Raw genomic sequence first — 27,563 nt, 5'->3', positions numbered from 1 at the left:
ATCTTAAACTTTTTAAATTGCTCTTCAGAAATGTGTCACTAATATACATTTGTTTCAAATCACATGTCTGTGTCTGTTTTTGCCTTATCTGGACCCGTACTGTGCATTTTCATTAATAAAATAAAATAATATTTCTCTACCACTTTTAGCAACCAAAAGAACTATGTATTTTTATTGTTATTTCCTTGTGATCAGTATTCTTATACTGATGTTATTGCATTTATTCTTTGATCTATTTGTATTCTTGTTAATTATTTAAAATAAATGAATAAATTAACTTCAGTTTGTTATAGTTTAAATTTTTGATATAGCATTTTATACTTTATAATGTATGTCAATATTAAGTATCCAAAACTCTTTTCTACTACAATATTTTTCTTGAAATTTTCTCAAAATATCACATCATTAGGAGTGGAGTTCAGTAAAAGTTCAGTTCAGCTTTGTTTGTTAATGACCACAGGCCCTAACTCTTGTTGGGCCCAAGCCCTTCATTGCCAACCATTTTCCCAGTCTCTGGAGCACCCACCACACTTTGTTCATTCATTTATTTTTCAACAGAGAGACAGACAAGGAAAGAATTAAAGAAATGATTTATACCGGAACCACCTATAAGTTCCCCCTGACCCCATAAAATTGTGAATCCTCATTGTGACAGCTGCCAGTTTCTGTCGTGGGAAGTCATGTACTATCTCCTCACTCTCTCCTAGACTTTGGTTGACACCCAGGAGTCGGAATCATAAGCCAGCAGAGAGCTCATGCTCCCCTGTGGATGGAGACATAGAACTGGCCCTTTCTGGTTGGTCCACAAAACGGGAGGGCAGCCATTTTGCCAGGGGTACAACCACAAGCCTTTGAAACAGCTGCCGGAGGTACTTCCGGAACCGTTCACCCACAAAGACATAAATGACTGGGTTGATGCAGCAGTGGGTGTAGGCAATCACCTCTGTCACCTGTATGGCCAGGTCCAGCTGTTTGCTCTGCTCACACTGATTGGTGAATAGAACATCTTGGAAAGCAGAAACAAAGACAGTCAGATTATAGGGCGTCCAGAGGAGGAAGAAGAGAAGTGTGATGGCAAATATCAGACGCACGGCTTTGACCTTCTTCTCACTGGGTCGTCTGAGCAGAATTCTGATGATTCCTGTGTAGCAGATGATCATGACTAACAGAGGCAAAATTAATCCAAGGAGGTTCAGCTTCAGAGCCTGAAATCGCTTCCACTGTTTCAGGCTCTCGAAGGGGTAATGAGGGCTACAGGTATGGTGAGTGAACTCCCACTGGGCTTTGAAAAAATATAAGCCAGGAATGGAGGCCAAGGTGGCTAGGGCCCAGGTAATGATACTGGTGGTAATGCCAAAAGCGACAGTCCGGGCTCGCAGAGCGAACACTGCATGGACAATGGCCAGGTACCTGTCAATCGTCAGCAGGATGATAAAGAAGATCTCACTGTATAGGCCCAGGTAATAAAACCCAGAGAGGAGTTTACACATGGCATCACCAAAACCCCAGTTGTCTTTTAACTTGTAGTCAATCCAGAAAGGCAAAGTGGAAAGGAAGATCAGATCAGAGATGGCCAGGTTGAATAGGTAGATGCTGGTCATGCTTCGAAGTCTCCTGTACTGCGTGAGAACCAGAATCACCAAGATATTGCCTATCATGCCAATGATGAACACCAGGGAATACAGAGGGAGTAGAAATCCAGCCCCAAAGGCTCTTACAGAATCCTTTTGGCAAGGGGTGAACTGCTCATAGTCAAATTCTGTGGTTGTATAGTAGTCTTCTGTGGTAGCTGGAATCTCCATGAGGGACTGGTCAGGAGCAATGGCTTCTATATTTATTTTTCTATTAAAGACAGAGGGTTCTAGGCAACAAAGACAAGACAATGGTTACATTTTTTTCAGCTAATAAACTGCTGATTTAATCTTAGTGATTATAAAATCCTAGGAATGAAACAGAGGGCCAGGAGCTCTTGCATTTCCTTCTTACATGGACATTATAGTCTAAGAGGGCCACAGAACAAATAAATGAGTGTGTGAATAATTCATTCAATTATTCTAAGAGTGACTATGTAAGAAGTTCAATGGATCAAACACAAAAGAGTTTTTGATCTAACTAATGTTCTAACTAATCACTGTTCTAATTAATGATTTCTAAATGACCCCAAGTGGCTGAATTTGAACTTAGTGTTCAACACCTGTTAAGGAGGCAAGTTGATTCCATTCAGAGGTGATGAAATGGGGTGCACATTCTTACTTGATACTACAGTGTGGCTCAGTACCTCAGAAGTGATGACACAGAGTTTGCCCCAAGCTACTGAAATGTGGCACAGGACACAAAACAAGAGCTAAAGAAGAAAGCCATGAGTGTTTTGTTCAACTCCAGCACTGAAATTATTTGACTCTGTTGCCTCTCATCACCTGCTGGCTTTGTTATTGGAGTCTCTACAAAACCTCTGGGAAGCAACAAATGTCCAAAAGTTATTATTGTTTATCTTATTGTCCAAGAGACTAGACTAGTTTCAGTTGGTAGTGGGACAATGCATGCTCTTTAATGAAAAAAAATCATTATACTCCAAAATCAGTAGATCTGATATAGCAAATTCCTACTAGAACAATCTTATCACTTTATAGGATGAGACTCAAGATACCAGGCTGGTTGTTTGGCTTAGGCTGATCCATGTCACATGGCCTTTATATGGTATAGGTAGTTTTACAGTTAACTCAGTAGCCCTCTGTGAGCATCTTGAGAAGGCTAGAAGGAGGACATGACCTGTAGACATGACCCTGACTGTGTTTGGAGGAGGAACAGAAGGCCCATGTTGTCATTGACTCTTCCAGGCCTGTGAATATCTGCTTGTAGAAGTCTTCCCCAGAGGCCCTTTCCAGTGCTCATGTATATCCCTAGAGCCTGGAATCTTCCAGTTAAGTAGTTTCCTGTAGCTTGCTCATTTGTGAAGTGTCTGGGAAAAGATGACAAGAAGTACTCAGGCCCAGAGTGATGCCAGATGTTTGTTGTGGCTCATAAGTGTCAGTGTGTACGTCTGCTCCATCTCTACACAGCATGGGACAACTTGTAAGTGGCCATCTCAGAAGTTAACAAACATTATTAACCATTTTAGGTAGAGGCAAGTTTTGTGTATTTTATAGCAACTTGCTACCCAGGTCTTCTTGCTTAGATAACCCATAACTGTCATGCATGTTTATGTCAGGTATTGTTACTTATTTGCTAGTAATTCATGGTTTCACTGGTTTAGGAATCCCAGAGCGTCTTGCTGTGTGGTGTGTAGAGAATTTCAAGATCAGAAAAGAATGGCTATGAAAATCTAAAGGTTTCTTGTTTATTGAAAATTTGTAGCTGTCCTACCTTTTCCTAACCCATGGAAGGAAAGGCAAAATAGGAATTTGCTTCAATCAGTCATACCCAGCTTTCTTCTGCATAAAACAAACCCGCATCATGTTAGAATACAACAGATGTATCCCAAGACTCTATCTTTGCACCTGCTACCTCTAGGTGGTGACTTTCTACCTTCTCCAAGACAGTAGTCCCAGTTTTGTGATTTTAATTTTAAGAAATTGGTTCAGGATTTTTATAATTTTTTACTTGCAATGATTTTTTTCACTAATATATATTTTATTTCTGCCATTTCTTCATATACTATATTATGTTGGCCTTTATATGAATAAGGATATCTTTTAAAATAGATTTCCCTGAAAGGCATTTCTTGTCTTTTTATGCTGGTTTACTTTCTTTTTTTCTTTTTTTTGTTTATTTTTTTTTAGTTGTTGCAAAAAAAAAATTTTTCGCCTCCTCCCCGTTTCCCATTTCCCTCCCCCTCCTCGCACACATCGCCCCTCCCCCCACTCCATTCCCCCTCCCTCTAGAGAATGAAGAGCAGTCCAGATTCCCTGCCCTGCGGGAAGTCCAAGGTCCTCCCACTTCTATCCAGGACCAGGAAGGTGAGCATCCAAACAGGCTAGGCTCCCACAAAGCCAGTTCATGTATTAGGATCGAAACCTAGTCCCATTGTCCTTGGCTTCTCATCAGCCTTCATTGTCCTCCACATTCAGAAAGTCCGGTTTCATCCCATACTTATTCAGTCCCACTCCCGCTGGCCTTGGTGAGCTCCCAATAGATCAGTTCCACTGTCACAGTGGGTGGGTGCACCCCTCGTGGTCCTGACTTCCTTGCTCATGTTCTCCCTCCTTCTGCTCCTCATTTGGATCTTAAGAGCTCAGTACTTTCTTAATCATCAACAACAAACTGTCAAGATCACTTTCTAGAAAATGTTTTATACCTGAACATCCAGCTTTAGGAATACACACAAGATCTTCAGTATTCTTGAGTATTAATTGCTTTACAAATATAGCAATAGGTTACATAGGAACCATCTGATTCTCAAAGTATACCCACTGTTCAGGATCCCTGTGCCTTTGTGATTTTCCTTCACACTAACTAGCATCATAGAAAAGACAAGTACAACTTACTCTGTTTCCAGAGGATTTTGTCCACACAGGCTTTGTTTCTTGGCTTTTAAGAGTCTTTATGAATTCATGGTGCAAGGTCTTGAACAAGTAAGAAGTTCTTGGTGTCTTGTGAGATGATGGAGATTGGACTCTGGTTTTACAGTCTTTCAAAATGACAAGAAGGATGTAAAGTTCTTCTTTTTGTATGGTTGGCTGCCTATGAAACACCACAATGCCCACCAGTGGCCAATTCCTGGGGTCCAAATTTGATACATGTGTTTTCTCTGTCCTCTCTGCTATAGTTCCAGGAAAGTTCTAGTCTTCTCAGAAGGAGCTCTACCCTACAAGGATTGCGTAGGGTGTGGTTGGGTGGAGTTGAGTTGGACCATGTGAGTGACAATGAGTTGTTCCCCAGAACTCATGGAGCAACTGAATGCATACGTGTGGGCGTGTAAATGTGGGGGCTGGTCACAGAGTTCTTGTGGTCAGTGAGAAGCCTTTGAAAAAAAAGATTGCAAATAGAAAGGTCTAAAGCAGAACCCCATGTCTTGTTCCTCAAAATCATCTGACTGATGAATGAGGACCTAGAGAGACCTGCCCTTTTCTTTTGGGTTCTACACTGATGTTATTTCTATTTGTACTCTAACTGCTTCCTTTACCTCTCCTCTGCTCCCAAATCTCTTCCCAACCAAACTTCAAAGGATGGTTTCCCCTCAACGATATCTGGCAGGAGAGTGCATGCTGTTTACCCTTCCTTTTCTGACAGGTGTGATGATACATGTCTTTAATTCTCAGCACTCAGGAGGCAGAGGTAGGATGATTTCTGTGAGTTCCAGGCCAGCTTGGTCTACATAGCAACCGCCAGGGCTACACAGAGAGACCCTGTCTTAACAAGCAAGCAGGCAAACAAACAAACCACACATTAATACATTGGATATGTTCAGAGTGGCATGGTTGTATGGTGTAGGAGGGTCTTCTGTCTATGTGTTACATTCATTGATTAAATAAAGAAGCTGCCTTGGCCTTTTGATAGGCCAGCCCTTAGGTGGGTGAAGTAGACAGAACAAAATTCAGGGAGGAAGAAGGCAGTGTGGCAGACACCATGGCTCTCATCTCTGAGATGGATGCTTGTGAGACTCATGCCAGTAAGCCACAGTCAAGTGGCAATACAGATTATTAGAAATGGGTTAGATTGATATGTGAGAGTTAGCCAATATGAGACTAGAAATAATTGGCCAGGCAGCAATTTAATTAATCCAGATCTACGTGTGATTATTTTGGGCATAAGCTAGCTGGATGGGATGGAACAAGGGCCTGTGTTCTCCTTTTACTACAGCTGTTGACTCTTCCCTTCTTGATACTCTTGATTCATGCATGCACTGGGAAAACATGGTCCAAGTGCCAAGCCCAGCAGGTCCCTACACCTCTCTGAGCCTAAGGTCTCATTCTTTCAAATGAGAACAATGAACACTTAGGCTCATAGCAGGAGTATGAGATAAAAGAGTACATGAAGAGCATCAGAGGGTTTGGCACAATGATAAAGAAGCCAGAAATACACACCGAAAAATAGATATCACCATGAACAAATAGTATTGTTCAAACTGGATGGCTGCATGTAGAAGAATTAAAATAGATACATACTTATCACTGTGTACAAAACTCAACTCCAAATACATCAAAGACTTAAACATAAGACCAGATAAGCTGACTCTAGGAGAAAAGAAAAGTAGGATATAGGTTGAATTCATTGGCACAGGAAAAAAGCTTTCTGAACTCAACACTTAGCCCAGGGGCAGGGAACCATGAATTTGGCCTGGCCTAGCTGCCTTGAGAGGCATTCATCACATTTTTTCAGGTTAGAGTCCATGGCTCCTGGGGGCACAATTTGCCTTCCATTTCTGAGAATGCAGCCCAAAGTCAATGAAGCATTCTGGCTACCTTGTGATTCTCTGTATGATCCTGTAGTAATCAAGAAAGCATGGAAACTTGACAGGACAATTCGTTTTAGACATTAATCTTGTGTACTCTGTATAGCTTGCAAATTTCATTGTATCCTGGAAAATACAACTGTATTGATCTTGGCAATTGCCACTATAGTCTGTATCTGATAAAGGTGTAAAAATGTGATTGCTGTTAATAAAATTGTCACAGCCTCAGTTATGTTGTGGCACCTCCAACCCAAGCCTGATTTCATTCCTGGATGCCATATCAGGTGACCTTATCCCAGAAATTAAGCACAGGCACTTACACGCAGACACGAAGAACAACAGTTAGTGAATGGACCTCATGAAAGAAATTTGTGCAAAGTGGCAGGCTACAGAATGGAAAAAGATTTTTTTACTAACTACACATCCTACAGAGAGCTGATATCCAAAATATATAAAGAACTAGAGAAACGGGGCATCAAAGAAACAAATAACCCAGTTTGAAAATGGGATACAGGTCTAAACAGAGAATTCTTAAAAGGGGAAACTCAAATGGCCTAAAAGCACTTAAAGGAATATTCAACTTCCTTCACCATCAGGGAAAGCTAAATCAAAACTACTTTAAGATTTCATCTTATACCAGTCAGAATGGTTAAGATCAATAAAACAATTAACAACTCAATGCTGGTGAGGATGTTGAGTAAAGGGAGCACTCATCTATTGCTGGTGGAAGTGCAAACTTGTACATCCACTATGGAAATAAGTATGGTGATTTCTCAGGAAGCTGGGAAACAATATACCTTAATATACAGCTACACCACTCTTGGGACTATACCTAAAGCACTACACATTATACTACAGAGATACCTTCTCAACCGTGTTCACTGCTGCTATATTTATAACAGCTAGAAATTGGAAGCAATCAAGATGTTCATCAACAGATGAATGAGCAAATGACATGTGATACATTCACATAATTGAGTATTACTCAGCCATTAGAAAAATAAAAATTGCAGGTAAATGGATGGAGCTAGAAAAAAATTATCCTGAGTGAGGTAGCTCAGGTTCAGAAGGACAAATATTGGTATGTTTTTGTTTATACGTGAAATTAGCTGTTAGGTCACTGATAAGTACCACTGCCCTGAGGACTAGTCTCCAGCAGCTCAGGGTGTGAGGAAGAGCCAACACCAACAGAGTCAGTGGACTGTCACCCAACTTGACTATCTGAGGAAGCAAAAATTCTCTGGGGCAATGAGGGGGCCTAAACTTAACTCTTGAGCCTGGTGAAAAAGGGGAACCCACACACTCTTAGGGTCTTTCTCTGTTCTCTCTCCTGTTCTTTATTTCTTTTCTTACCTCTATCCAGATGTATTCCCTTCTGTCTTTCTCTTAATGTCTTCCTTGTAACTAACTTTATTTTTTACCTTATAGTTTATATATTCCAGCAAAATCTTTCAGGTGATGTAAAAATTACATTGTGGTTACTTTATATTTTTCAAGTGAATGATTATAATGAATATAGGTAAAAAACATTTTTTATATCCTTTATATGATTAAACATTTTATGTATTATAAGTATAAAACAAGTTTTTCCAAGAACCCATACATTCATGTACAAGTCATTTGTCATAGATTAGCAGAGTGTAAGCAAGCAAGGTATTTCTCTCAGCCAGTTCTTTTACTGGCAGGCTGATTTTGTGGTTACAAAGAAAAGATCCATCACTTTATTACTTATCTCAAAAGGTAATCTTATAAGGAATCTTAAAAGAATCACAACCCTAAACTTTTATATATGGAAAAAAATGTCATCTCTACTTTAAATCCCCAGGGTACATACCCACTCATCAACAATTTTATTTTTTATATCATCAGGAAACCAATGGCAGAAATGGGTAGAAGGATTTAATCATCATCCTTGATCACCAACCAATCCTAGTAAGAGAGGCGTGGCAACTATTAATAATTGGGCAGCTTTGTTCTTGTTATTTGACCTCAAGGAGTCTCTTACTCAACTGTGTGCCTTTCTAAACTTTAAATTGTTTCTTTGGTTTTTTTTAAGCTTCAAAGCTATTAACAAAAGCATTTTAATCTAACCTTGATTTGTATTATCTCAAAGTTTTGTTTTAGCTATGATTCACACTGAAGCCTGGGAACATTAAGATTAAAAGAACTTGAGATAGCTGGGCTTCTGGAACTCAATTATTATTATTATTTTTTTTTTTTTTTGGTTTTTAGAGACAGGGTTTCTCTGTAGCTTTGGTGCCTGTCCCGGAACTAGCTCTTGTAGACCAGGCTGGCCTCGAACTCCCAGAGATCCGCCTGCCTCTGCCTTCTGAGTGCTGGGATTAAAGGCGTGCATCACCACCGCCCGGCATTCAATTATTTTCTTAATCATTAACCTATGTCACAGTCTATATGGCTCCTCATGAGAAACTAGCTGTGTGACATTTCGTTGTTCTTATTTTCTATCCTCTGCAACCCCTGCTTTATCAGGGGTGGGAGGCAACACCATGTCTTGCTTTTTACCTATATTATTCTTCCCAATAAGCTAACCTCTGTTTATTAAAGACCCTCAATTACTAACGTCCTATTTAAACTACTATTGAATAAAATCATTGCTTCAGTTAAACAGTACACCTTAGGAGGAAATCATCTTCATAATAATCCACAAGTAAAAATGCCCACTAGAACAGGATATTTTCATGAGCTAATCATATCACATTAAAGGTAGTGGGGGTGTTCCCACACCATTTACAACATGTCAGAGACCAGAGGAAAATGAGCAGCAGCAAGCATGAAAAGACTCAGCAATAGCATGAGACATTCTGGGGCTGAGGCTCTTCGGGCCTTGTCTTCCCAAGACTCACCCACTGGGGCCTTGCTTCCTGGTGGGCTGACTTCCTGAGCCTCAACTGCCACCTACTGTTCCTCTGACATACCCACTGGCATATCAACAAGTTACATTCAATATAACCACAGTGGTTATGTATAGAGTAAAGGACTAGGAGAAGAGATGGATCTCCCTAGGAAGGGGAAGTAGAATCGATAGTTGTGAATGAATAATGACTGGCCTGGAATGGGAGGATCAAATGTGAAGAGGGAGGGAAGATAGAATTGAGGGGTGACTAGAAGGTGGCACATCAAAAACTAAGAGCAATTTGAGAAGTCATATCGAAACCTACTACAGTAGAACTTCCTAAAATATATACACATGAATCTGATATAAATGAAATCTCCAAATAAAGGGAAGACAGAAGCCTAGCTGAACCATCTCTTGCTCACAAATGAAGTTTCTGGTACCTGGAAAGGTTTATATATAAGTGAGTTATTGATCAAAGGGGTCACAGTAGAACTCCCAAGCAACCCAAGCAATTGTCAATGCTATTGTCTGCTCCCCATAAACTGCTAGTAAGGCCCTATTGCTGAAGACAACTCCTACATAACTCATTGAGCATGGCTGGTGTCTACCTAGAGCCTTCACCCCTATGAACTAATAATGTTCATAGTACTGGAAGGTACTCTGCATACTACCAAAGGAGAGAGGTAAAAACCAGCACTGCTACACACCCTTTGATCTGCAATAGTGACCTGCCTACAAGATACGCTGGTGCAATAGTGGCACAAAGTTTGTGGAGTAACCAACCAAGATCTGATGTGATTTAAGGTCTACTCCATGAGATGTAATCCATACCCAGCACTGCACTGGTAGCCAAGAACTTGATACTAGATAGGCCAGGGATGTAGGGGAAAACCAAATACTACTGTTTTGCCAAAACAGTGGTTCTCGGGATGTAGGTTGCAATCCCTCTGGGGTCGAATGACCCTTTTACAGGGGGTGCATATCTGATATTCTCCATATCAGATATTTGCATTGTGATTCATAACAGTAACAAAATTACAGTTATGAAGTAGAAGTAATTTCATGGTCGGGAGTCACCACATGAGGAACTGTATAAAAGGGTCACAGCATTAGGGAGGTTGAGAACCACTGTGCTGAAGGAACATGCAACAAATGACTTCTAATGGTATTTTGCTATACTCATAGGTCAGTGCTTTGCTCATCCATCATCAGAAACTTCATCCTGCATTAGCTGGGAACAAATACAGAGACCCACAGCCAGATAATGTGCAGAGAGTGAGAGATCTTGGAACACTCATCAGTAAATATTTTCAACAACTACCTCTCCTAGGGGCTCAGTTGAGAGAGGAAGCAGAAAGAGTGTAAGAGCCAGAGGGTATGGGAGAGCCCAAGTAAACAAGGTTTTCTAATTACAGAATGACTAATGCGCATATGGACTTCCAGAGACTATGGTAACATGTAGAGAGCTTGCACAGATCTTCAGCCGATGGGGTTTTAGAGGTGAAAGGAGAAGTGGATACATGGCCCCATCCCTAACCCAGAAGCTATCTCCAACTGATAACCCCTTGGAAACGGAAAAAAAAAGTTTTCTCCAAAGGAGTTTTATAGGGAAAACAAACTCTTAAAGGTAGCCTCCCATGCTCAAACTCAAAATGGACTCAGTGGCATCTTTGGCAGTTCTGTGTCTCATAATATAACGCCAGGGTATTTATTTATTTAATCATTTATTTGCCTTGTAGTTGCTTTGGATGGACACTATTGCTCCTGGTTCTGTGTTTTTATGGGATTCCTGTGTGTAACATGTGTGTTTCTTTATCTATATGCTTCTTGTGCATTTTCTTTGGCCCTTTTTCCTCTATTCATTTGTTTTGTCCTATTCTGACTTGTTTGGTTTTGTTTTATATTACTTTCTTTTATTATTATTACTTAGATGCTTATTTGTTTACTAATGAGAGAAAGAAAGAGTGTGGATCTGCATAGGAGAGGAGGTTAGGAGGAGTTTGTGTGGGAGAAACTTCAAAAAGAATACATTATATGAAAAAATCTATTTTCAATTAACAAATAATAAAATCTGACTAATAGTGAGTGCTTCCCATATCTGCACAGCAACCATCACTTTTCTCATTGTGTTTCTGTATCTATAAAGTGGGGATTCTCCTAACTTTCCTGACTACTAAGCAACATTTTAGAGAGTATAAATAACAATGTGCTTTGAAACTATATGCTGGTCCTCGAATTTATAATTACACGCTGTAGGTTATGCAGGCTGAGGAGTTTTATCAGAGACTTCTATTCAGATGAAACCTAGATCTTAAATAACTTAGAGAAAAAGATTTCAGAATGGGCTGTTTGAAGCAGAGTTTGAGTTTAAGAAAAAACCTTTCATGTAGTGAGAATGGCTGAGTCTGCTCTAGTTTCGCTATGTTATACCAACTTTCAGAGTGTTTAGCCTTGAATGATATTATTTTATACAGCACAGCCTTGACTGAAGTTACTCTGCTTTGAGAAAAAATACCAAGAAAGAATGACTACACATCATGTTTATATAAGTAAGTAATCACTGCTTGCCAGCATACCAAGAGACACAAACTTTGTATTTATTTGTACCAATAAATAAGGACTCTTGTGATTATACTATATCATATCAAAAACACCAGACACATGAACTTATCAACCACAGTGGATGGAATCCCCTTACCTTATACAATAAAAGAAGGAACACCCCAAGGTTGATATGTGGCAAGATGCTGACTAATTACCACTCAGTTCATGCCCCAAAAAATCAAACAGGGTTTGTATGTGTGTCTGGCGCCTTATAATTCTGGGAACTGATTGGTGGATCATTTTCCAGAGAGAATATAGGTTTGTAAGGCTAGGTAATATGTATAAGGACCAGATTTCCTGAAAGGAGGCCTTAAGAAGTCATTGCACACGAAACTATGCAACTTTTGAAAACTCAGTTTTCACCAAGCTGCTCTAGGTGGGCAAGACAACGGTAGTCACTCTAACTAAGGTGGTCTTGATGGGTTTCCCACTTATGGTGGTATGGCAGGGGACAGGAAATATTCTAAACAAAGCTGTTAGGAAGATGGTATCCAGATGTGGCACAGAACAATAGTCTACCAGCTCTTTTAAGACAGTTAGTTCTTACTCTAGAAAGTGAGAATGGGAATTGAAAAGACTAAAAACAAATATTTGGCAATTTTAGAGGATGCAGAGCTGCAAGGACCAAATCCATGCACCCCATGAAACTCTACAGAGAAGAAACAAAATCAGCCTACATCAGGGCTTTTTAATGCCCTTTGCTGACACTACCTTCTGATTAAGAAAAAAGTAAAAATTTATTTTTTATTGGTTGGTATTTCTGAAACTTTATTAAAACCATCTTTATGTTTTTGCTATGTCTTCAGATACTCTATGACTCAGAAATATTATAACTAAATACATTTATTTTAACTGTACAGTTATTTATATATGATACTATGTAGCAGACACTCACATTGGCATTTTGTGTACGTTGTCAGTTATTCTTCATGACAACCCATAGATTCCTCTATCATCTATACCTCAAAGATTGGAAGAATTAATCTCTGAAAAGTTGGGCAACATGTCACAGTTACATGTCAGATTAAAGATCTAAAAAGAAATGAAATATTGCAGTAACAGAAGAAAATATAGAACAAATTAGAAAAGAAGGGCCCGTGAAAACTTTAAACAATATTTAAATATCAGAAGCAAAATTTTGAAAAAAGATAAAATTTATTACATCAAAATTAGAGACTTCAAGCCAGGCAATAGTGGTGCACTCCTTAAATCCCAACGATTGAGAGGCAGAGGCAAGTGGATCTCTATGAGTTCGAGGCCAGCGAACTCATATTCTACTGAACATATTTAAGGACAGCCAAGGTTACCTAAAGAAACCCTGTCTTGAAAACCCAAACTAACCAACAAGTCAACCAAACAGAAAACACCCTCCTCCAAAACCCAAAAACCAACCAATAAAACAAAACCCCAAAAATTAGGGATTTCTATTTAAAAAGGTATAAGATCAATGAAGTAATAAGTTGACAGAAGTCATTTGTGATGAATAAAGCATTACAAAACAAAAGTCCATCTTTTTTCTATCATGAGATAAGAGTAGTAAATGGAGTTATCAAACCAATTAAGTTCTCCTAGGTGAAGCAAGTGGCAGCCGCTGAAAATGGAACCACTAGTTAAACTGAGTTCCATGGTCAAGCATGGTAAAATTATTTCAGCGTGCTCACACTCTGTACATATTTGTCATGCTGTTAACGAAAGACAATGCACTAGGAATTATTTTTCTAGACTAGTTATATAGAACCAGCAGGATAACATCTCTGAGGTTAACATACACTACATATATTATAGTAATAATATTATGTTATATTATATACTAAGAGGCCACTTCCCTTAAGGAGAAGAATATAAATAGGCAAAGTGAATGTCCTTGCCTATTGACTTGTCATAGTCTTTGGTTTTAACAAATATAAATCTCTCTCTAATGACTTTACTACCCAAATGATAAAGCAGTGCCTCAATAGATCTTAAATTTAAGGGTTTTCAAGAGTTCAGGCCCTGCAGTGGGAGTACAGCAGAAATGGCATCTGTGATCTGCCTTTGACTTCTAGGTTCAGAGTACACACTATCGTAGACTTAACTGGTTCCACAATCATTGTAGGGTTCACTTTATTTGACAGTCCTAATGACCACAAACACTACCTCTTATTGTATCTAAGCTCTTCCCTGAAACCTATTGACCTGGTCTTTGGAATGTCACAATTTGTTCATACATCTCCTCTCTGACAGGAAGAAGATAATGGCAAACGTTAAAGAGTTGACTTCTATCTCAGCTACCTGCAAGGTCCTGCTGGTCTACAAGACAATGAGTATCTATGTTGGAGAGTCACTATGTTTTCACTCTCTTCTGGATCTTGGCTGGCATCCAGGGATCCAAATTAGATACCAGCAGAGAGCTCATTCTCCCCTGTGGATGGAGACACGGAATTGGCACTCTGAGTTCGGTCCACAGAGAGGAAGGGCAGCCATTTTGCCAGGGAAATAGCTGTACGCCTCTGAAACAGCTGCCGGAGGTACTTCCGGAACCGCTTACCCACAAAGACATAAATGAATGGGTTGACACAGCAGTGGGTGTAGGCAATAGCCTCAGTTACCATCAAGGCCAGGTCCAACTGTTGGTTTCTCTCGCACTCACTGGTGAAAAGGAAGTCTTCAAAAGCAGAAGCAAATGCAGCCAGATAGTAGGGGGTCCAGAGGAGGAAGAAGAGAAGCGTGATAACAAAAATCAGACGCATGGCTTTGGCCTTCTTCTTATTGGGTCTTCTATGCAGAACGTTGATGATCCTTGTATAGCAGATAATCATGGCCAAGAGAGGTAAAATTAGTCCAAGGAGGTTCATTGTTACAGCCTGAAACCTCAAAAAATATTTTAGGCTTTCCTTGGGCAAATCTGCTCTGCAGGTATTGTAAGTGAATTCCAACTGGGCCTTGAAAAAACACAGACAAGGAATGGAAGCCAAGATGGCTAGGACCCAGGTGATGACGCTGGTAATGATGCCAAAAGTGACGGTTCGGGCCCGCAGGGCAAACACAGCATGGACAATGGCTAGATACCTATCAATGGTAAGCAGGGTGATGAAAAACATGTCACTGTACAAGCCCAGGTAATAAAATGCAGAGAGGAACTTACACATGGCATCACCAAAAATCCAGTCTCCTTTTATTATATAGTCAATCCAGAAAGGTAATGCGAAGAGGAAGACTAGATCAGAGATAGCCAGGTTGAATAGGTAGATGCTGGTCATACTTCGAAGCCTCCTGTGCTGTATCAGCACCAGAACCACTAGGGCATTGCCTATCACACCAATGATGAACACCAGGGAGTACAGGGGGGTCAGCACTGTGATTCCAAATGCCCGCACGTCCATGCTCACACATACGAGTCCAGTAAAGAAGTCATTCTTGGTGTCTGTGTTGTAGAAGGGCTCTGTAGTAGCTGAAGTTTCCATTGTGAACTCTTCTGCAGGTCAGGGAAAATGGCCTCTATGTTTGCTTTGCTCTCAAATGCTTAGGTCTCTGGAAAACAAACACAAGGAAATGGTTACATTTTTCAACTGAGTGAACTGTTTATTAATACCTAGAGTCTATCAAAACCTGAAGTTAAAATGGTGAAAAGGGGTACCCACATCCTTTCTGCCCACATTAACCCGGTAATTTAAGAGAGTCACAGAACAAACAAATAAGTGTGTAAATAATTTACTCAATGATTTCAGCTGTATGTAGGAAGAACCCAAAGGGGAACATTTTCAAACGCTGTGCAAACTAAGGATTCCTAAGTGACTTCCTGGCCACGGGCTTAGATACCGGATTTAGTATTCAAAACTTCTTGAGGCTCTAATTTATTCTCATTTTAGAGGTGATGACTCAGAGATGCAGAGTTTAGAACTGTGCCACAGGACAGAGAATGGTGAGAATGAGAGCTGGGCTGAAACCCAAGGTGTTCAGATGCAGCCCTGCAACTGTTGGAGTTTCCTGCCTCTAATTAAAGTTCTGGCTGTGCTCCTGGGGTCTCTACAAAGGTTCTGGGAGGAGGGACAGTCTTGGAAAAGAGAGAGAAACCTAACAAGTTCATGGATTTTGTCCTATAAAGGTACTCAGTGAAGGGGGTGATGGCCTTGTCAGTACTTAGAAAGGTTTTCCTTCCCTTGGTTTTTTCCCCCTTCCTTCTGTCCTTTCTTGCTTCCTTCCTCCTTCCTGCCATTATTGTTGCCAAAAATCTGGGGTTACAACTGACATTTGGTAGACAGGGCCATGAACGTTGTGTAATGAAGAAATCCTCTCAATGCAAATCAAAACAACTTTGAGATACCATCTTACACCTGTCAGAATGGCTAAAACTGAAAACACCAATGATAGCCTTTGTTGGAGAGGATATGGAGTAAGGGAAACACTCATCCATTGCTGGTGGAAGTGCAAACTTGTGCAACCACTTTGGAAATCAGTGTGGCAGTTTCTCAGGAAATTCGGGATCAACCTACCTCCGGATCCAGCAATACCACTCTTGGGGGTATACCCAAGAGATGCCCAATCATACTACAAAGCATTTGTTCAACTATGTTCATAGCAGCATTATTTGTAATAGCAAGAACCTGGAAACAACCTAGAGCCCCTCAATGGAAGAATGGATAAAGAAAGTGTGGAATATATACACATTAGAGTACTTCTCATTGGTAAAAAACAATGACATCTTGAATTTTGCATGCAAATGGATGGAAATAGAAAACACTATCCCGAGTGAGATAACCCATACCTCAAAAGATGTATATGGTATGTACTCACTCATTTGTGGATTCTAGCCATAAACCAAGGTCATTAAGCCTATAGTTCACAAGCCCAGAGAAGCCAAATACCAAGGTGAACCCAAAGAAAAACATATATAGATTCTCCTGGAAATTGGAAGCAAACAAGATTGCAGGGCAAAAGTTGTGAGCATGGGGTGGGGGCAGGGGTGAGAGTAAGGTTGGGGAAAAGGAGAGAGGGGGAGAGGGAAGGGAGAAATGAAGGGTTGGCAACAGCTTGGGGGAGTGGGAGGGTGGAGATGGAGGAAGGGCAGACATAGGAGCAGGGAAGAAGATACCTACATTAAGGGATCCATTTTAGGGTTGGCAAGAGACTTGGCTCTAGAGGGGATCCCAGGTGTCCACGGGGATGGCCCCAGCTAGGTCCTTGGACAGCAGAGGAGAGGGTACCTGAACGGTCCTTGCCCCACTATCATGCTGATATCTCGAATATCACCATAGAATCTTTGTCCAGCGATGGATGGAGATAGAGACAGAGACCCTCATCAGAGGAATGGACTGAGCTCCCAAGGTCCAGTTGAAAGGCAGGAGGGAGAAGACAAGCAAAGAAGTCAGGACTGTGAGGGGTTGGTCCACCAACTGAGGCAGTGTGCTTGTTCTAATGGGAGCTCACCAAATCCTGCTGGACCGGGTCTGAAGAAGCATGTGATCAAACCAGACTCTCTGTGGCTGACAATGGGGGCTGACTGAGAAGCCATTGATAAAGGCACTGGGACTTGTTTTTACGGCATGTTCTGGCTTTTTGGGACTTTAGTCTATATGGATGCACAGCTCCCTAAGGCCTGGATGTAGGGGGGAGGGCCTTGGACTTCCCACAGGGCAGAGTTCCCTGCCCTCTCTCAAGCAGGGTGGGAGAGGGAGGAGGGGGCATGAGGGAGCAGGAGGTGATTGGGAGGAGGGAAGGAAGTGTAAATAATTGAATGGAAAATAAAAAAAAAGAACAAGAAATCCTTCCTCTCTTATACTATTATAGTTGAGACAGTGAATTCTTAGTAGGGCAACCTATCACTTTATAAGTTGATACTCAAGGTAACAGGTTGTTTGGCTTAGGATGATCCATATCACATGACCTTTTTTGGTATACCTAGCTTTACAGTTAACTCAGTAGCCCTCTGTGAGCACCATGAGAAGGCTAAAAGGAAGATATGACCTGGAGACAGAAATGAAAAATGAACTCAGATAGGAAGATATGCCTGGATCCAAAAGGTGAGACCTCATAGGCGTTAGATGGAAGATGGGATTCTGATGAAATGAGCTCTGAGTTATTTATTATCATTATTGTTATACCAGGATTGCCTGGGTGCTATAGGATATCCTAAAGCCAGTAGCCCTTAAGTTACCCGCCCACTGGGGAGTGACCTCTTATACTATTTATGCCAATATAAAGCCTGTGTCTGACCTCTTTTCCTGCTGCGGGATTCAGTTGCTGTTCTCTGTTCCAGCAGAGGATTCTGATTTGTTAGTCTACCCCTAAATAAATAACCATCTATTATTCTCAATTCTGAGCTAGTGTGGGATTTCTTTTAAGAGTCCTTCTTCAGCCTTGAGATAAACAAAAGACCCAATAGATAGCTTGCTGCTATAGAACTTCTTCCACATCACGTATGAGTGTATACCTTCTGAATTCTTTCCTGTCAGTTTTTAGAGGAATCCTCCATAACAGGGAGTATGGGCTTTGTTGTAACATAATTGTTGTGTGACCTTGAATGAATTAACCAGTTTCTTTGAGTTTAAATTCCTAATTTGGAATAGGGGAGTTTAATGATGCTATGCAACCATGGGGAAAATGTCCTTTCATCCCCAGACAGTGAATATCAGGGACCTGGCTGTCAAGCAGTGGTCTTGCTCTAAAGTCTGTCATTACCAGACATTCTGATCATTTATGTCTGTATTCCTTCTCTCCCTACTAGGTTTCTGCATGGTAACACAGAAAGTGATTTTTCTAGATTGTTAATGAAAGTTCTTCCATGTGTATCATGCTACGAAATCTCTAGAAAGCTGGTCTCACAGAATTAGAAAGCCAAGATGAGGTTATGGAGCTTGAGGAGAGTTTTGGAGAAAGGTGGAGAGAGGACAGACAGTTAACAGGACAGGGCTGAAGCCAGACAGCGGGACTACTCTCATGCTCTATAGCACAGTCAGGTGACTATGGTTGATAACGCATACTTGAATATTTCCAAACAGCTAAAGAAGATTGTCGAGGTATTCAGGTATTCAGCAACATTCCATTAGTCTGGCTGACCATTACATACTGTGCATGTATTGAATTGTCCCCTGCATCCTTTAAAAAACAGAAGTGGCACATGTGGAATAACCAAAAAAATTGGAAAATAAGTGAAAATTTCAGTATGTTGTTACTGGCCAGAGTTCTAGATTTGACTCAAATACCCATCAGTAAAGCATGCTGCACCATCTCCATCAGTCCTGCGATCTTCCTACGCATCTACTTCTCTCCCTTCTAGGGTCCTTAATGAATGTTTCCTGACTACAAAATCCACACTCAAAGACAAATAATAAATATGGTGAATTTCTGGCTTCTTCCTCACCCTTCTGATCTGAGACAAATGCTAGCAAGGACTATTTTTTCTGGCTGACTGGTCCACACTGGTCAGATTTGATAAAGCTGTTCATGAACAGCCTATCAGTTCCCCTGTTTTGCTTAAGTTGACTAATCCAACATGGGTGGCCATCCCAAGCCACCCAAAATGCTTGTAACCCCCATTCCTCCAGTGGGGAAACAGATTTTTTTGGCTCCAGATCTTTTTTTTCCCCACTTTTTGAGATGTCCTCCTTTCTGCTCTGTTGTGTGTAGGGTTCCTCAACTTAACTCTTAGTGGATGCTCAATTAATCCATTTAGGATTTTGTTACATGGTGGCCTTAGGCTAGTATGAGTCTCCTAAGGAACAATCTTACTTGTCACTATCACTTCTTCTGCATTTTAATACCAGAGAAACTCACATAGCCAATCGACACTCAAAGAAGAGCCATAGAATTACCATGTAAAAGGCTGTACAGAATGAGAGTATTCAAGACCATTGTTTACTTTTTATCCCAATGATCAAGTTTATTTTAGGTCCCTAGTCAAGGAATTCCTTGAACTCAATTATCCTCATGATCAGCTCCTGGATCTTTCTATTTCCAATATCTGCAGCATTTTACAATCTCCGTTGCTGACATCCTAGCCCCTGACCACTCCCTTCACTGTCCAGGGACCTGAATGCCACTGATGCTCAAAATTTCCCCAGATTTTTCAGCCTTCCCTTGTCTTTCTAACCCATCATTCTAAAACCCACGAGCAGACAATAAGACCAATGTCCCACATACATTTTCAACTTCTTTACCTTTTTATGATCTTGTCGTGTTCAGTTAGCAAAATCTCAGACTTCATTAGATCCAACTTTCCACACCAATGGAATTGGATATTACTGGGGAAAAAAATCACACAACCATAAGGACTGGTATCACTCTATGGATGAGTATATTAAAAGGCTCTATTAAAAATTATATTTAACATCTGTCAGCTGTGTTTCTATCCACAGGTCAATATTTAGATTCTGTCTTTTTTTTAATTCCTCAACATCCTCTCTGACAGCCTTGCTTTCTATTTCACTGAGGAAATAGAATCTAAAGTTTCAGCTTCTTCTCTATTTGTTCCTCTTTATTGTATCCTTCAACTCTGCCTTCAGTCCTGATTCATAGATAAATTCTAATTTATCTAACTCACTCTAATTTTGTGCAGGATCCCAGCCTATTTCCCCTATTCATGACCACAACCTAACAGTTTTTTGTCTTGTTAGTTTTTCACAATGCCCTAATGTATTATTTCTCTGAAAACACACACACACACACACACACACACACACATTTCTGTATTAAGCAAGAAAGCAAACAAGCAAGCAAGCAAGCAAGCATCAAAGAAAGAAATTCTTGATGCTACTTCCATCTCAGGTACTCCATTCCTTCCCTCTTCGTTACAATAGTTACTTGAAAGGGTTGTCTTTAATTTTGTTCATTTCCTTTCTTTCTGGAACTGAGTTTCTGCTACTGGTTCCTGTTTAATGTCTTACCTTGAGGCTTTGTGTGCTCCAGGCACAGTCCTTGAGCCTACACTCTTTTACTTCCTTTATTTCTATGTCATTGTCTCAGTAAGGTCGTCTTTAACCATCTCACTTAAAGTAGAATTTGTGGTCCTTTCCTTGCTTTATTTATCACCACCTAACATACAAAAAATATAATTTAGTTACTTGCTTACTGTTCTTCAATAAGTTACATTCTTACTGTGAGAAGCTGGAATGGTCTCTTGTGTTCATAGCTATAACTCAGATGATATGTGTTTAATAAACACATTTAAATGATTGAAAACCCCAAGTTGGAGGTTTGGCTACAAGGTGGCTGATTAACTGAGCAGCTGTGCAGCTCCTCCTGAGACTCATATTCGCCCTATACAGTCTTTCTGCCTTGTCCTGTTCAGAGCAGCTTCACTTGGGGTAACCATATGACTGTTGGTGTCATTCACACCCAAGTGTGATGAAACTCATCAGAGAAAGGATTTCTATTATTAGTGGGCAGAGGCGAGGAATCATGGACAGACACTGTGCAAAAACAGTCACTTTGAAGGGAATTTCCTAGGATGTAAGTAAGACAGAAGTATATGTGTGAATGCTCACAGGAATAATCCGTTAGAACAGCAGTTCTCAATCTGTGGGTTGTGACTCCTTTGAGGGTCGAATGATCATTTTGCATATTAAATATCTTGCATATCAGATATTTACATCACAACAGTAGCAAAATTACAGTTACAAAGTAGCAACAAAAGTAATTTTATGCTTGGGGAATCACTAAATCACGAGGAACTGTATTAAAGGGTTGCAGCATTAGGAAGGTTGAGAACCACTGCATTAGAGCATTTTAAAGAATAGCCAAGATAGAAAAAACAGTTAGACTGTGGTGTTGAGTGGATGAAATAGTCTGGGGACCTGCACAAAATGAAAGAAGGGAATTAGATTGGAATAAGAGGGTTAGGAAGAACCTGGGACTTTGCCATGTTTGTTATCTCTCTGTGAGTCTTTTCCTTAGTGTTTACCTGTCAATGATTTTTCTGGCTTTTAGCCCCTCAGAATAACTTAGGCCAGGGTGAAGCCTGAGCTCTACAATTGCTCCCTAACAAAGAAAATAGGCGAGCAAGCATTGCTCATTACAGGTTTCTCTCTCATCTAGTAGACCCCCCTCCAATGTAGACATATGTTAAGCTGCATCTGCTCTGGTCACACCCACTGCATGGCAGTGTGAAGTATGAGACAATTCCTCCTTTCAAGCCTTCAGTCACAGCAAGATGCACAAATCAGACACAGGGGGGCAGAATTTGAGAGCTTATGAATACAGGAAGAACTGGCTTCCTGCTTCTATCCTTTCTATGTCCTACATGTTTTGTGTAGATACCTACTTCTAGGTCCTATTCTGATTCTGAAGCTTACTGAGGGTCACTGTTTCTGCTGATAACGGCCACAGAGTAGGACCACAAAGCTGCAAGCAGGATGCTTCCCAGAACAGCAGCACATTGTGTTCTGAGCCTAGGGAGGGGGTAGTCAGGAAAGAAGAGCCTGAAAAATGATAAAAAGTCTTTTGTACCCCAAGCTCAAGCCTCAGACAATCTAGTGTACATACCTGAAAGCTGCGATTTAGCCGGATCCCGCTGTACCTGATGTCTGCTCCCCTTTATGACAAGCACATCATGTTTCTAAAGTTCATGTGTCTTCCCTGGAGTCCTCGGGAGTCTGAATCAGACAAAGCCAGGAACCAGTGTCACTCCAGGTGACGTGGTGCAACAGTATCATTAGGATCTAGCTGGACACCAAGCTTCTGGGTCCAGCCCCTCTCAGGGGGAGGAGCTGTCTTAATAAGCTCACTGAGTGCTTCTTATTTATGCTAGACTTTGAGAATCCTTCTCAGACCTTTGCTGTTCAGTGATGGCAAGGCTTGAGGGCCAATCAGAAACACAGACTGTTCCACAGACTACTGAATGGAAGCCTGAACTTCCACCTGATCCCTTGGGGGAACTGTTTACACGTTGCTATGTGACTGTATCATGTCTAGTGAGATATAAGTCTGCACAGAGTTCAAGAGACACCTAGAAGAGAGATGGTTGGAGTGAAAAAGCACATTGTGAAGAAGCACTGGCTCAGGGTCTAGTAAGACACATTGGGGTGAGCCAGATGACCTGGGCTAGGAGATGGCCACAGAATCTGAATAGAGAGTCAGGTATAGCCAGATGTGGATTTTTATTAATAATTTATTATTGGGTGCGGGACCTAAGGACAGATCCACTAAGCTGTATAGATAGAAAACTACATCTAGGTCCTATTCTGATTCTGAGGTTTATTGAGGGCCACTGGAGTTCTGGAGTCAGTTCTGACTTTGACTTTGCAGTGGTGTGTGTGTGTGTGTGTGTGTGTGTGTGTGTGTGTGTATGTGTGTGTGTGTGTGTGCATGAGTGTGGAGTATGCACATGTGTACAGGAAATGGCATGTCTTCCTTTTGCTGGTGAAAGTGGAAATCAAGTTTCCTGCCATAGGAATTGTTTGGTTATAACTATGATGCAGTGGGTATATATTTTGTTCCAAAAATTGCATTTTTAGGAATTTATCTTACAAATTACAGGTTAATAGGAAAGGATTTACTGGGGGTTGTAAGTGTTGACTAGTTATACTTGTAACCCTATACAACCTTATATTCAGACTTAAAAGAAGATAGAAGACCAGAAAAATGAGCAAGTATACTGTGATTATTCAGTGGTTCCTGTTCAGGTTTCCATTTTGAGATGTCTCTGGTATCTCTGGAAGAAAACCCAATAAAGTGCTAACACTCGTGGAACCTGGGAAAGAGAGAGATAAAGACTTATTCATTATTTTGTACTATTTGACTTTGGAATCAGGTATAACTATTATTAAACTACTGTTCTCAAAATGTGTTCAAAAGAGCTCTGTGGGTTCTCAAAAATCAATGCAAGGGGTCCCAATTATCTTACTGCTCCAATTATTTATCTGTATAAAGTTGGCTTTTCTTCATAAACTTTGACCAGATCTGAAGAAGAGCAGCGAGAAGTCACGTGACTTCTACTATGCCAGGCAGTGGGTACTTTGCAAAAATGGAGAACAATGCCATTATGTTCATTTTGGAAAATATAATTATTGCCACATTTTAATTTTCTTTTGAATTTTCTTTTATTTAAATAACATTTAAAAATTTATTTTGCATACTGACTGCAGTTTCCCCTCCCTCCTTTCCTCCTAGTCCCTACTCCTACCCCATTTCTCATCTACACCCCTCCCTTCCACTTCTGTCTGCACTGAGAAAGGGACAGACTTTCCATGGGCTTGAGCCAACCATGGCACATCAGATTGAGGCAGGACCGAACTCTTCATCTTGTGACAAGGCAAGGTAAGGTAATCCAGCATGCAGAACAGATTCCCAAAAGACAGCTAAATTCCAGGGACAGATCCTAATCTCACTGCTAGGAGTCCTACAAAGAGATCAGGCTAAAAGACTGTAACACCACATGAAGATGGCCTAGGCCAGTCCGATGGAGACTCCCTAACTCTTGGTCCTCAGTCCATGAGTTCCCATGAGCTCAGGTCAGCAGTCTCTGTGGGCTCCCCAGACTTTTTGTTCAAAAGTAGATTCAATAATCTACCCTTTATCTTATCATTCCTGTGTCTCTCTTTTCTTTTTTCATAAAGAGATCCCTGAATCCATTCTCCCTTATTTAGTTTCCTAAGTAGTAATTGGAAACCAACCACTCTAAACAACGACAAACATCCATAACCCACCATATGACTAAAAACCATTCACCTCATCTCTTGGAAATGTGGACATCATGTTCTTAAAATTACCTCCTGTTGTCTGGGGGCAATGGCATCTTTAGGAGACCCTAGGAAAATTGAGATAATGATCAAGTCCTGGGAGAAGTATCTCTATCATTTATTGTCCAGTCTCTGTGTAATAGGAAAGTGCAGGGCTTATATGAAGTCCTGGCTGGAATAGCCCGCAAGGCTGGCTTATCTCAACTAGCAACTTTGAAGTTGTTCTGGATGCAGTTTTTGTGGAAACAGCAACAGAGACATTCTATGAGGCTGGATAGCCCGGACTACCTGTGTTTATTGGTGTCTGGTCCTTTTTTTCTTTTAAAGGTAACATATCTATCTGCATATCTGTATGAATGTGTGGTATACATAAATAAGCTAACAATGTCTCTGCTCTATGTTTGAGCAGGTAAAATGTATAAGTTGGTTTAATTTAGCAGATTTTTCTATAATTCAGTGTCTCTCAGCAGCATTTTCCCTTTGCTCATCAGTATTCAAAAAAGTTAAAGTCAACAAAGAATCATACAGGATCCAGATGCCCTGTGGATTTCACATCCTTCTGTGGCTTATTCTTTTTATATTACTTTGATTTTTCTTTAAAGAGTTCACGTTATTATTTTAAACTATTTTTCTAGGATCATCTATACTCATTTTCTTTTATTTTTTCAGTACCTAAGCATATTTTCAAACATATTGCACCTGTTTAGAGATTTTCTAGGTCTGGACCTAAATTTTTGCATGTCTGCAGCCTTCTCTGACTGTGTGAGCCAAACTTTAAACTGCTAGGAGGCAGCTAGGTTATCCAACACACGACTCTGCTTAGCATAAGGCATGGGCATCAGGCTCTGCCCCTTTTGGTTCCAGAAAGTAGCTGTGCCTCTGTGTTGACAGAAATTTCTGTCCTGCCCAGTGCTGAAGCCATTAAGTCCCAAAGAACCACACAAAGGTCTACATTAATTATAAACTGAATGACCTATTAGCCCAGGCTTCTTATTAATTCTTTCCTACATCTTATATTAGCCCATTATTCTTGACAATGTTAGCTGCATGGCTTGTGTGTCTACATGCTCTGTGTCTGGCTTCCTCTGTGTCTGGGTGATGACTGAAGACTGAGCTTTTTTCTCTTCTCAGAATTCTCCTGTTCTCCTTGCCCCGCCTCTACTTCCTGCCTAGTAACCCCACCTATACTTCCTGCCTGGCTATGGACCAATCAGCATTTATTTAGATTACAAGTGACAGGGTACAGACCATCATCCCACAGTACCTCTGCATGTGGCCATCATGGAGCCTGTTTAAGAGACCATGGCACCAGGAGGCTGTATCCTCTGTGTTCAGAACTCCCCCCCACCAGAGCTTTTTCAAGTCCTATGTGGATTTACATGCACCACATTGGACACCATTCATGGTCCGACTTTCCTTTGTTCTACCAGCTCACATAAAACAACACAGAGACTTATTATTAATTATGAAAGCTTGGCCTGAGCTTAGACTTTTTCTCAATTAGCTCTTATAACTTAAATTAACCCATATTTTAAAATCTCTGTTTTGTCACATGGCTCAGTTACCTCTCCTCTACAGAGGTCATATGTCCAACTCCTTCAGTGACTCACTGGTGTCTCTTGTGTGCCTAGATTCATCCCAAGTTCCTCTCTTTTCTTGGAAGTCCCACCTATTCTCTCCTGCCTAGCTATTGCCCTTCAGCTTTTTATTAAACTAATCACAGTGACTCATCTTCACACAGTGTAAACAAATATTCTGCAACAAACCATCTCTTTCATGCCCCTCTTTTTATTATACTAATTCCCATGATTTTTCCTTCCTGCATCCAGGAGCTTTCAGGAACATGTCTTTTGTGTGTTCTGTACAGGGTCCCAGAGTCTTTACAGAGGTTTTGGTTGCAGAAGTGTTTCTCAAGTTAGGTAGTTCTGAGATTGCTGGGACATTCTTGCTCTGGGTACTTCCTTCTTGAGCAGTGGAAAAGGGACAAAGAGAACAAGTCTTTCATTCAGGGGCCTAAGGTGGGAGAGCTGATAGAACAGCTCACTGAGATTCTGATCACTGAAATAATGACCATATATTGTAGGAGAGATAGAGTCAGTGGACAGTCCTCTTGTGATACAAAGATGAGAGGATTATTAAAAAGACTATGATTACCAGTGTCAATCATGACAACCCTTCTCCTCAACCCAAGTTAGGTAGTTCTGAGATTGCTGGGACATTCTTGCTCTGGGTACTTCCTTCTTGAGCAGTGAAAAAGGGACAAAGAGAACAAGTCTTTCATTCAGGGGCCTAAGGTGGGAGAGCTGATAGAATAGCTCACTGAGATTCTGATCACTGAAATAATGACCATATATTGTAGGAGAGATAGAGTCAGTGGACAGTCCTCTTGTGATACAAAGATGAGAGGATTATTAAAAAGACTATGATTACCAGTGTCAATCATGACAACCCTTCTCCTCAACCCAGAGAAAGTAATGGCTTTCTACACATAGTGTAATATCGAAAATTCCCTTTGACTTCTTGGTCACACTAGCAGACTTCCCAGTCTGTAGACTCCATAGAATAATGGAGATTAGAACTCTCTAAGTTGAAAGGTAAGTGAAGCAGAAGAAGGACAAGGGGCCATGCTAATACCACTAGTTTACATAAACATATAACCTCATCTCTGCCAGGGCTCAAAGTTAGGCTTGTTGAGAGCATTTCTGGGGGCACTGTGGAAATAGACAGATGAGAATTTTCTGAAATAGATGAATATTCAGCTACACTGGGCATATGATAAATTCTGTATTATACCTTGGGGCTGACCAAAAACCTGGTTATATCACTCCATCTCCTTAGATTTGCCTCCCTATTATTGCCACTTTGACTTTTGAAGCAAACCAGGCAGGTTTAGATTGACTCTTGACAAGTGTCATGAAGCTTCCAGGAAGTTCAGGAAAAAAATCTTCATGACCCCTACTCCTTTTGGGTCTTGCACTAGCTGTCTATCACCTTATATCGTGAGTATCCATGCCTCTTCCATGGCCCTTTGTGAAAGCAAAGAGCAAAGGTGGTATCT

At 40.7% G+C, this 27,563-nt stretch overlaps 2 protein-coding genes across 3 annotated transcripts; both read right to left on the bottom strand.

Annotated features, from left to right (window-relative positions):
* Positions 1 to 579: 579 nt before the first annotated feature.
* Positions 580 to 4,746, bottom strand: LOC142846910 (C-C chemokine receptor type 1). Its single transcript, XM_075967674.1, has 2 exons — positions 4,485 to 4,746; positions 580 to 1,861 (listed from the first exon to the last, which is right to left on the bottom strand). Exon 2 carries the CDS (start codon positions 1,800 to 1,802, stop codon positions 735 to 737), a length of 1,068 nt encoding a protein of 355 aa, XP_075823789.1. The 5' UTR covers positions 1,803 to 1,861; positions 4,485 to 4,746; the 3' UTR covers positions 580 to 734.
* Positions 4,747 to 13,933: 9,187 nt separating this feature from the next.
* Positions 13,934 to 22,421, bottom strand: LOC142846909 (C-C chemokine receptor 1-like protein 1). 2 transcript variants are annotated; one of them, XM_075967671.1, is made up of 3 exons: positions 22,311 to 22,421; positions 19,988 to 20,071; positions 13,934 to 15,362 (listed from the first exon to the last, which is right to left on the bottom strand). In XM_075967671.1, the coding sequence occupies exon 3, from the start codon at positions 15,293 to 15,295 to the stop codon at positions 14,225 to 14,227; it is 1,071 nt and encodes a 356-aa protein (XP_075823786.1). In that variant the 5' UTR covers positions 15,296 to 15,362; positions 19,988 to 20,071; positions 22,311 to 22,421; the 3' UTR covers positions 13,934 to 14,224. The 2 variants fall into 2 exon arrangements, with proteins under 2 accessions (XP_075823786.1, XP_075823788.1); XM_075967673.1 differs by lacking the exon at positions 22,311 to 22,421 and adding an exon at positions 20,714 to 20,804.
* Between the last annotated feature and the right edge of the window lie 5,142 nt (positions 22,422 to 27,563).

Source organism: Microtus pennsylvanicus, chromosome 3 (genome assembly GCF_037038515.1).
Source record: "Microtus pennsylvanicus isolate mMicPen1 chromosome 3, mMicPen1.hap1, whole genome shotgun sequence".
Taxonomy (NCBI): Eukaryota; Metazoa; Chordata; class Mammalia; order Rodentia; family Cricetidae; genus Microtus; species Microtus pennsylvanicus.
This window is presented reverse-complemented; position numbering and strand designations above follow the sequence as displayed.